Genomic DNA, 9,993 nt, shown 5'->3' on the forward strand with positions numbered 1-9,993 from the left:
GCGCCGATGGGGGGAGGGGAGGGGTGCTACCGCCCGGTCGGCTGGGTGCGGGCGAGAGTGGCGATGCGTGGTGTGGGCCCGCGCTTCTGCGCACCGCACGCCGCAGCGCCGCCCGCGCGCCGTCGCTCCCTCCCCCGTGCCCGCCCGCGCCAGCCGCGTCCGCGGCGGGCGCTCCCACGGTGAGGGACGCCGGGACGATGGGGGCGGGCAGGAGGGCGGAGAGCAGCGCGCCCTGCAGCCCGAGGGCAACCCATCGCGCGAGCTTGTCGGAGCAGCTCATGCAGCACGTCGCGGGCCTGAGGTAGATATGGGCGGTCCGTGAGAGGCGGGGGAGGACCCGCCGGAGCAGCGGCGGCAGGGACGTCGGCGCGCCCGCGGCCGGGTTTGGTGCGGCACAGCCCAACCTGCGCGGACGCGTCTCGGACGTGTCACGGACGTGCCCTACGCCAGGCTCGGTGCCGCACACGGCCCCGCCTCTGGCGCAGCGCCGCCCCGCGCAGCCTCCTCGCCGCGCGCCGCGTCCGCCGCCGGCTTCGCGCCCGTCGTGTGACCTAGGACGCTCCCCCCACCCTTCGCCTTCTGCCCCTCCCGTGGGGTGGCTCTGCACTGCGGGTGGAGGCTCCTTCCCCCGCACGGATGCAAAGCCGCGGCCGCTTGCCAGAGCCGCGCTCGCCGCCCTCCCTGCCGCCGCCCTCGCCGCCGCCCTCGCCGCCGCCGCCGCCGCCGCCGCCGCCATCGCCGCCATCGCCGCCGCCATCGCCGCCGCCGCTGCCGTGCCCTCTCCTCGCCATCGCCTGCTCGGCGCTTGCCGCCAGCGTCCCGGCGCCGCGGCCGCTGCCGGTGCCAAAGATGGCGGCATCGCCGCACGGCGGCTGCGACGAGTAGAAGTGCACCGAGTACCCCGCCTTCAGCGCGTAGCCGCCGCCCGGCCGCGGCTCGAGCACCGATCGGGCGGCGTCTCCTCCAGCGTGGAGACGGAGCTGCGCGAGGAGGTAGCGCAGGAAGGCGCGCCGCGCGCACACCTCGGCGTGCCCGTCGTGAAGGCAGCCGCCGCTGCGCTCCGCAGCGATGGCCTTGGCGGTCAGGCACTTTGTGCCGGTCCCGAGCGCCACCACTTCGAGGGCGTCGCTCGCCGAGCGCAGAGCGATGCCTGCGAGCACGGACCACTCGCCTGCCTGCGGCTTGCCCGTTGCGGGCAGGGCGGCGTACGCGTCGAGCACAGCGAGCCGGATGGCCGCAGCGTCGGTGTCGACTGCGGCGTCGTCCATACACAATACAGCCACAAGGCAGTTCGTCCAGGGTTCCAACTTTTTCCGGGTATGGTATGGTTTTGTGAATTCGCGGAGCGAATTTTTTTTACAATATGGAATACGTCGCTTTTGGGAAAGTTTTTGGAATATGTTGGAATACCTATTCCACCTCCCCCCCCCCTCAGCACATCTCCGCTGTCGCGCGCCGCGTGCTCGCGTGCGCAGCCCGGCTGGGGGCAATCAAGACGACGGCTCATGCAGGCGGTCGAGAAGTGGGACACCGACTCCGACTCGGACAGCTCGGACGAGGAGGACCTCAAGATGTGAGGCAAGCGCGGCGGCGGCAGGGGCGGTGTGGGGGGGTGGGCGGCGGGGACGCTGCTGTGAGCTGAGGGGTGGCCCGTCTACCGTCTACCGGTAGACTGGGGTAGACTGGGGTAGACGGTAGACCGTTTGGTAGACTGAGTCTACCGCAGTCTACCGCAGTCTACCGGTAGACCGTAATGAACCTACGACCCCAGTCTACCGGTAGACTTGGTAGACCGCGGTAGACTGGTCCCTTTTTCAGCCGCCGAACGGTAGACCGCCGCCGCCGGACGGTAGACCGCCTCGGCCGTTTGAATATGCAGCCTCCAGTTCTCCACGCTGGCGCCACTTTGGCAGACGAGCGCCGGCAGATGCCCTCGCGGCCTGCCGGCGAACGTCCGTCCGGCGAGAACGCGCGCCATAATGGACGTGTGGCTGTCTGGCGAAAACTCGCTCTCGAGAGCCGCGAGAGGGCGGCGCTCTGCAGTGAGCGGTGCCGCCCGATGAGCGTGTAAAGACGTTCATTTGATCTCATAAAAGACACGGAGCGCGGCTCGCACGGAAATGGCGATGAGGTGAAGCCCACAGCGACCGCGCTCAACAGCTCTCTCACCGGCAGATTTCGCCCGCGCGGCAGACCGCACTTTCATCGCGCGTTCTCGCCGGACGGACGTTCGCCGGCAGGCCGCGAGGGCATCTGCCGGCGCTCGTCTGCCAAAGTGGCGCCAGCGTGGAGAACTGGAGGCTGCATATTCAAACGGCCGAGGCGGTCTACCGTCCGGCGGCGGCGGTCTACCGTTCGGCGGCTGAAAAGGGGTAGACCAGTCTACCGCGGTCTTGAGCACTTGAGCACTGGATAGGGTCGGTTCCGCATGGTACGGGACCCCTCGATCGTCTCGCCCTCCCTCACTGGTGTGTTCATTGGGGGGGGTCATAACAAACACGGTACAGGATCGAGGTGCACGCTGCCGAGGCAGTATCGTCCCCCCTCTCCCCGACGGCGATGGCGGTGTGACCGATCGAGCTACAAGAGGAGCTTGTTCAGCAGGATCAGGGGTGGGTCGAGCAGTTCTCACTTCCACAATGGGTGAGCTTCAGACCTCGGGCCTGCCTCCCCCTTCACCCTTCGGCTCGCGTGGATTCGAACCACCGCCGGGATGGAAGCTTCCTGCTTCCATCTTGAGAGACAGCGCCGCGCATCACTTGTGGGCGTAGCCATCTTGTTAATTGTCAGAATTCCTGTTGTGCAAGAGGGGAGGGGGCTCTGACGGAGTGTGAGGCGGGAGAGGGCAGGGAATGGGCGCGGGGGAGGGGGGGGGGGGGGCTCAGCCGTGCAAAAAGCATCAATTAATAATAGTAAGGAAGACATGTTGCCCGGCCGTTCAAGAAGTCCGTCTCGATTTTCGTTTTTTCCCCACAGACCACTCGGGCAGCTTTTACGAAAGGCAAAGTTTTACTTGACCACTCGACCACTCGGGCAGCTTTTACGAAAGGCAAAGTTTTACTTGACCACTCGGGCAGATTCGATTGCATTTTACCACTCGGGCAAACTCGATGAAACGGGCGGACGGAAACGCGTTTGCGACGGCTCGCCGGAGAGCATGCATGGAGCGGCCGGTGCGCCGCCGCAGCTCACCGATGGAGCCTGCGTCGCGGCTCAATCCACTGACGCCGCAGCACTGCGACACACTCTCCAAGCGCGGCCTCTGGCGTTGCGATTGCACAGAGAGCGAGCAATAGGCGCCAAAAGCACAGATCTGTGTGCAGTGGATTTCCATGTAGGTCGCGCCCAGCGAGCGGACAACCGCGGGTCTCGGATGCTCGCCCGGACGCGAGCCCATCGTGCGAGTGGCGGACCCGGAGGCGGCCGGCCCAGCTCACCCCCAGAGAGGCCATGGCCAGGATCAGGCACAAAAGGGGGGGTGTTTTCCGTCCGTCCATCTCCTCTCACCGCGGTCTACCAAGTCTACCGGTAGACTGGGGTCGTAGGTTCATTACGGTCTACCGGTAGACTGCGGTAGACTCAGTCTACCAAACGGTCTACCGTCTACCCAGTCTACCGGTAGACGGTAGACGGGCCACCCGCTCAGGCTGTGAGCACGTCGGACGCCACGCGCGGGACCTCCTTACGGTGCGCGCCGCGCACGCACGCGCGCGGCTCGCACGCGCGCGCGCGTGCGCGTACAGTCTTATAGCTTGTACACAGTCGGCACGCGCGTTCCGCGCGTGCCCCGCTGAATACAAATACTACCCATTCTAGAGCTGTTTTGGAATACGTGGAATACGTATTCACAGAGTAGGGTATGGTTGCATGGCCTGACCGCCCAATACTAGCCCTACCATACCCCAAGCAGGTCTGCCAGAGGCGGGGGGTATGGTCTCGAGCTGGGTTGACCATACCATACCCCGCAAAAAGCGCTTCGGCGGTTCGTGGCCTGGTGCACTATAAACACCGAGACGTGTAGAAATCTCATGGCGCCGCGCTGCCACCCTAGCCTTGGGTTCGGGCTCGCGGGTACTAGTCGCCGCGAATGGTTGGCGCGCAGGTCCTGTGTCTCGTCGAAAGCCAGGGCGGCATCGCGCCGCCAACGAAGAGAATCATGCTCGCCCCGAGTATCTAGATATGTTTGTAAACATGTGCATTCGCAACGCAGTTCGTCCAGGGTTCCAAAAACTCCGAGAAACCCTTCGGCTCGCTCCTTCCTCATCGCAAACCCTGTCAGCAGAGTCCTCCTGCGGGAATGTACGTAAGAGCTACATGGGGGGGGGGGACACTGAAAAAGTGCCTACCTGTTGCAGGGCCCTCTGGGGCGGTCAAAATCCTACCTACCTATTGCACAGGGAGCCGGAACCCAGCGGCGCCGAGGTGGAGGATGGCTGCCTCAGCGACCCATCCCGGCGGCTCCACTCGCCCACGGCCGGTCGTGTGCTTCGACTTTGATGAGACGCTCGCCGTGTGCACCGGCCACGCGGCGTGCGCCGACCCGCTCCGCCTCTTCGGCGGCGCCAGCCGGCTCGAGGCGCTGCGGTCGCTGCTCTCGTCGCTGCGCGGGCTCGGCGTGGCCTGCGGCGTGTGCTCCTTCAACTACCGCGCTGTCTTCGAGCCGCTCCTCTCCGCGGCGGGCCTGCTCGACCTATTCGACCGCGACTTGCTCCTCGGTGCCGAGGTGTTTGAGGAGGGCGGCGCGCTGCACTCTCCGCCTCCGCGGCTGAGCGGGGTGGATGGGCTGACCGCCGAGGACCGACGGGCGGTCGAGCGCGAGCTGTTCCGCGCGGCGTGCGCCGCCGAGAGCAAGGGCGCGGTGCTGCGCCGGCTCATCCTCCCGCGGCTGCGAGGCGTCGGCGAGAGCGAGGAGGATGAGGCGGTGGCGCGGCTCTCGCGGCCGCCGGTCGGGGTGGTCGTGCCTCGTACGGGGAGCGTCGATGTCAGCGACTCTGGCGCCGAATTTGTGCTCTTTGTCGACGACTGCGCCGAGAACCTGTGCGACGTGCGTGCCGCCAGCGAGCACTGCGCCACGCTACTCTCGCCGCCAGACGGGCTGAAGGAGAGCGACTTTGACGCCGTCCTCCTCTGGGCAAGAGGGGCGTCCGCCGGGGCAGGTGGCGGGGAGGAGGGGTGCGTGACGGCGCGTGGCCCGAGATCAGATGAGACAGCGTAAGCGCGCGAGGTACGGTTCTCTGGAGAGAGACTCAAACAGCGCGGTGAGACCCGAGCTGCGCGAGCAGAGTTGAGAGACGGTCTGCCGACCGATCAGTGTGCTCTCTTTCGGAGTATAGGATGACTACTGAGTAAATAAATAAAAACGGACACCTCTCTACTGTGAGATGGGGAAAAAGGAACAGGTCCCCGCCCTTGCGATCTTTGTGCAGGGTGTTCTTTGTGGGTGTGGTCGGCGACGGTAGCCGGTACTCTAGGGGCAGCCGGGGCCGAGCGGGGTCCGTCCTCCCGAACCCGATCGCGATGGGGGACGACTAGCTTCTAGCACTAGCCGTCTTCCACATGGTCCAGTGACTACTTAGTACTGTAAGAGGGGCCTCCTAGATATCGTCGTAAATAAAGGACAAAAAAACACAGCTTCACAGCACACAGGAGACACAGGTCACAGCATCTCAGAGCTTTCGTTGTTAATAGTACAAACCCAATGGTCCTCTGCGAGCGGTCCTTCGTTGCAGACGCACACACGCACACGCCACGCCGCACCGCGCGCCCGCCCACCGCCCCGCCCAGGCGGGAAAGAGGTGGGGAGATGGGACAGCGAAGGAGGAGCACGAGCACGTATGGGAGGGTTCAGTAATGCGCCACGCTGCCCGGCGTCTCTCACTTTCCGGGACAGCCCCGCCCTTGTGAGGCAGGAAAGTGACGGCTACCCCGTACGCGCCTGTCGCTCTACTCGTCGCCGACCGCCCATCCCCCCCTCCTCGTTCCCCCCTCGAATGCTCTGGACCCCGACAAGCCGCCCGACGTTGAGCCTCTGCCCCGCACGCCCCCGCCCCTCGCTCACACCCCGGCCCGACACGCACTCTGCCCCGCACGCCCCCGCCCCTTCTGCCCCTCGCCCACACCCCGGCCCGACACGCACATACAAGACAAACCCGGCGTCCTGCTCTCAAAAGAAAAAGAAAAAAGGGAATGAGGAGACCAGCGGGGGAGACTCCCCGCCTATGCAAGCCCCAGAGAGGGGCCGCCATCGCCGAAGCTGTGCCAAAGCATAACTCCAAAACCCGCGGCGGCCCAGGGGGCCTTGGGGGCAGCCTGCCGGACCGCCGCTGCACGGGGCTAGGCACCAGAAGACGAGTGGAATTGATGGATTGGGCTGTTGTCCGTGCCTCCCCTCTATACGTCAGAGTGGGACCTACGCCGCGCCGGGTAAGGGGCGCGCCCGGTCCTAGACGGAGCCGCGCGCCCCAAACGACCCAGGCGGTGAGTAGTCGTCCTCGAACCTTCGACTTGTAGTCGCCCGTGGTTAGCGCCCCTCCTCCCTCGCCCGTCCCTACTCGTACTGCTCTCGAGGCGCTCGCGGCATCTCGCCGCCCATCTTTGGCCACGCGTTGTAGTCGAAGATGGCGGCGTTGCGCCTCGCGACGATGGCCGAGTGCACTTGCAGGAAGCGCTTGCGCTCGCTACTGACCCGCCATCGTTCGCTGTCGGAGGACGCCTTAGCGGCCTTGATGTCGAAGTTGGTGTTGAACCACGTCGCCGCCTCGTGCCCGATGCCGCCGCGCGTGCTCGCCGCCCACGTCATAAAGTCGCAGTTTTTGGCGTCGCACGCCGCTGCCTTGGCCTTCCGCTTCGTCTCCTCGGCGTAGTCGGTGGCTAGGCGCTTGCCGCTCGCCAGCGGGCGCAGCTTGTCATGGTGCACCGCGGTGACGCACGTGCCGTCGTACACCACGGCGCGTGCCGACTCTGCATAGTTGCCGAAGACGCCGTCGCCCCGTTGGTACGGGTTGGTGTCCGGATCGTGCGCCCGCGTCGGGTCCCTGCAGCCGAGCCTCACCTCCATGACCTTTGCCGAGGCGCCGAAGGCGCGTGCGACGTTCGTGACGTGAGTGTTGAGGGATGCGTGCCCCGTGGCCAACCAGCCGCCGTAGTTGCATCCGTCCCAGTGCGTGCCGCTGAGGTGCTCGAATAGCGACAGCGTGCGCGGCACTCGTGCCTCGCCGATGTCGCACGGGACGCATCCCGGGAGCCTCGTGCGGTGGTAGATGCACACCGAGTTAGGGCCCACGCCGACGCAGCGCGTGGCGAGGGTGATGGCGCCCTTGGGGTGGTTGAGGTAGCCCTGCGCCTCGTGGAGCCACGCCTTGTCGTTCAGCTCGACGTCCTTGTGGACGACGTCGATGCCGAGCACCGCGCCTGCTGATGGCAAGCGCCGCCTTTGACCACGCAGAGCCGCCGCCTTTGACAACGAAGCCCGCCAATGCAGTCGCTCGTCGTCGAGTTCTCGCGGCGCGTGCGCGAGCCAGCACAAAATATGAGGGCGAGTGCAGGGGCCAGCCGCGCCACGCGCGGCCACGTGCACCTCCCAAGCCAACCGCCGCCCCCGCAGCACGACGGTGAGGCGAGTCTCGCAAACGACGCCGAGGGGGCAAAGGTAGCTCTCGCCGGGTGTGCCTCAGCGGCCGCGGGCGAGCAGGGCATGTGCGCGCCACGCGCCGCCGCTCGAGCCGGATCGTACGAGTCTCCCTCCCGCGGCTCGTTGCAGGAGAGCGGGTCGATCCGATGATGCTCGGTGAAGATGCTCGGTTGGCTCTCGCCAAATGTTTGTCCGACTCGACGTACGGCCCCGGGCGTCGGGCCGTGGCGGCGACGGCAGGCGTGCTCCAGCGCCGCCTCGTGCGCACGCACGCGCAGCGGCGGCGCTTCTGCACCACCCGAGTCGCCGCCCGGCCGAGCGAGGAGCAGAGAGACGACGAGTGACATGCTGATTCGGCAATCAAGAATTCTTTTTTTTTTTTTCTTTTCGCGCGTGCTTGCTTTAGTTTCGCCCGCATTTCTGGCCGGGCAGTCGTCGATGGCCTCTCCGCCGTCGATGAGCCACCCCGAGACTATCTACCCCGCGCCCGCGTCTTACGAGAGGGCGCAGGCCGCCCTCGCCGCCCTCGACACCGCGCGCGAATCGCTCCGCAGCTCCGAGTACTCCGAGGCTGACCAACGGACGGGTGGGAGCTCCCACCAGCGCCGAGCTCGCGCGCCCGCCGCGTCAGCCCGCGAAGCTTCGCCACGCACTCTCGCGGCCCGCCCCATCGCACGTCCACACGCGCATCCATCCATCCGTGACGCGTCTGCGACTCGCTCGTCACAGCGCTCTGCTGGCTGGCGAATGAGCTGGGGACGACGCGGCCGGAGCGGGGGACGCTCGCGGCGATCCGGGCGGTGCTGGAGAAGCTCGATCGGCCGGACGTCTTCCGGAGAGACCAGGTTCACCTCCCTTCGCGCGAACCGTTGCTCCTCACCGCCCTCGGCTCTCCTCTCCTCTCGGCTGCCTATAAGTACCAGTGGGACACACCCACCACCGCCGGGGGAACATACACGCACAGACCGCCTCGGGCTCTCCTCTCCTCCTCTCGGCTGCTGCGCGGCTCCGCCCCGCCGCCGCGCCGTCGCCACCGCGCCTGCACCGCCGCGCTCCTCTGCCGCCGCGCATGCCGCTCCGCCTCCCTGCCGCCCCGCCACCTCTCGTTTGTTGCACGAGGCTCCGCGTTGCGCGAAGGGCCTGTGGTGGCTCACGGTGGCGGCGAGGCGGCGCACCGAGAGACGCCGAGACGCCGCAGCGTCACCGCCCGGCCCTTAGAAGGAGAACGAGAACGAGAACGAGAAAGAGAATGCCGCCCTGGTCGCAGGACGCGTGGGAGGCGCACGGCGCCAAGCCTCGCTCGTTCAAGAGCTGGAAGAGCAAGATCCACGGCCTCCTCCTCACAGACGCCGTCGACCAGCTCGAGGCCTGCTGCCTGCTAGACACTTCCTAGACACTTCCTAGACACTTCTTAGACACTGCCTAGACACTTCCGAGACCCACGGCCTAGACACTTCCGAGACCCACGGCCTCACCGACGCCTCCGTGCCTCCCTAGAGCCTAGAGTGTTGAGCCTGGAGCCTTCTCGGAACGGGCTCGGAACGGTCTCGGAGAGCTCGGAAGTGTCTCGAACTGACCTCCGTAGGACGACGCCTTCCTCGAGTTTACCGCCTTCTCGTCCCTGTCGCCCGAGGTCAACTGCTTTGCGCGCGCGGGTGCCCCCCCCCTCCACCACACACGCACACACGCACGCACGCACGCACGCACGCACGCACGCACGCACGCACGCACGCACACACACACACACACACACACACACACACACACACACACACACACACACACACACACACACACACACACACACACACACACACACACACACACACACACACACACAACCACCACCACCACCCCACCCGCCCACCACCACCCCCACGCACCACATACCACATACGACATAGCACAAAACACACAGCTAGTGCGCTTATCGCACATGTGCTGCGCTGCACGATCGGCGCCGTTTGAACGGCTAAAAGCGCCCTAGTGGCGATGAAAAGGCGCCGGACGGTGTTCACGGCTCGAGGTGTGAAGAGGCGCCGTTCACACTTTGTGCTATGAATAGGGCTCGGCTCGACGACTCGTGAGACGGCCTTCATCGTGCGTGTGCAGCGTGTGCTCCTCTGCACGCGCCGCGCTCTCTTTGCGGCGCGCAGCGCCGCTAGAGCGGTTTGACGGCGAACAAATGACTTAGCGGTTTCGAGGTGTGAAATGACGGTTCTCACACTTTTCGACTCGAATAGGGCTCGAGGCGCCGTTTTAACAGAACCCCTGAAAGGGGCTTGTCCAACTTGTGCTGGGCTTCACGCTCGGGCCCTTTTGGAACGGCGCCGCAAGCGCCCTTGAGGCGGTGAGAAGGCGCC

General features: G+C 66.0%; 3 protein-coding genes across 3 annotated transcripts in view; 2 read left to right on the forward strand and 1 right to left on the reverse strand.

Annotated features, from left to right (window-relative positions):
- EMIHUDRAFT_114062 (hypothetical protein) overlaps positions 1-1,268 on the reverse strand; it is a gene marked incomplete at both ends in the record, with an annotated part of 3,534 nt that extends 2,266 nt beyond the window's left edge. The window contains one exon of the mRNA XM_005781143.1: positions 635-1,268. Coding sequence (XP_005781200.1) covers positions 635-1,268 — 634 coding nt within the window. The remainder of the gene's footprint in view (positions 1-634) is intronic.
- A 3,161-nt stretch (positions 1,269-4,429) lies between these two features.
- Positions 4,430-5,532, forward strand: EMIHUDRAFT_114063 (hypothetical protein; the record flags this gene model as incomplete). The annotated part of the gene is made up of 2 exons (XM_005781144.1): positions 4,430-5,172; positions 5,427-5,532. The coding sequence occupies 2 exons, from the start codon at positions 4,430-4,432 to the stop codon at positions 5,530-5,532; spliced, it is 849 nt and encodes a 282-aa protein (XP_005781201.1).
- A 2,554-nt stretch (positions 5,533-8,086) lies between these two features.
- Positions 8,087-9,993, forward strand: part of EMIHUDRAFT_234608 (hypothetical protein) — a gene marked incomplete at both ends in the record, with an annotated part of 2,240 nt that continues 333 nt past the window's right edge. The window contains 6 exons of the mRNA XM_005781145.1: positions 8,087-8,216; positions 8,360-8,475; positions 8,898-8,981; positions 9,216-9,285; positions 9,696-9,799; positions 9,909-9,980. Coding sequence (XP_005781202.1) covers positions 8,087-8,216; positions 8,360-8,475; positions 8,898-8,981; positions 9,216-9,285; positions 9,696-9,799; positions 9,909-9,980 — 576 coding nt within the window. The remainder of the gene's footprint in view (positions 8,217-8,359; positions 8,476-8,897; positions 8,982-9,215; positions 9,286-9,695; positions 9,800-9,908; positions 9,981-9,993) is intronic.

The sequence above is a fragment of the Emiliania huxleyi genome (assembly GCF_000372725.1).
Source record: "Emiliania huxleyi CCMP1516 chromosome Unknown EMIHUscaffold_206, whole genome shotgun sequence".
Lineage (NCBI taxonomy): Eukaryota > Haptophyta > Isochrysidales > Noelaerhabdaceae > Emiliania > Emiliania huxleyi.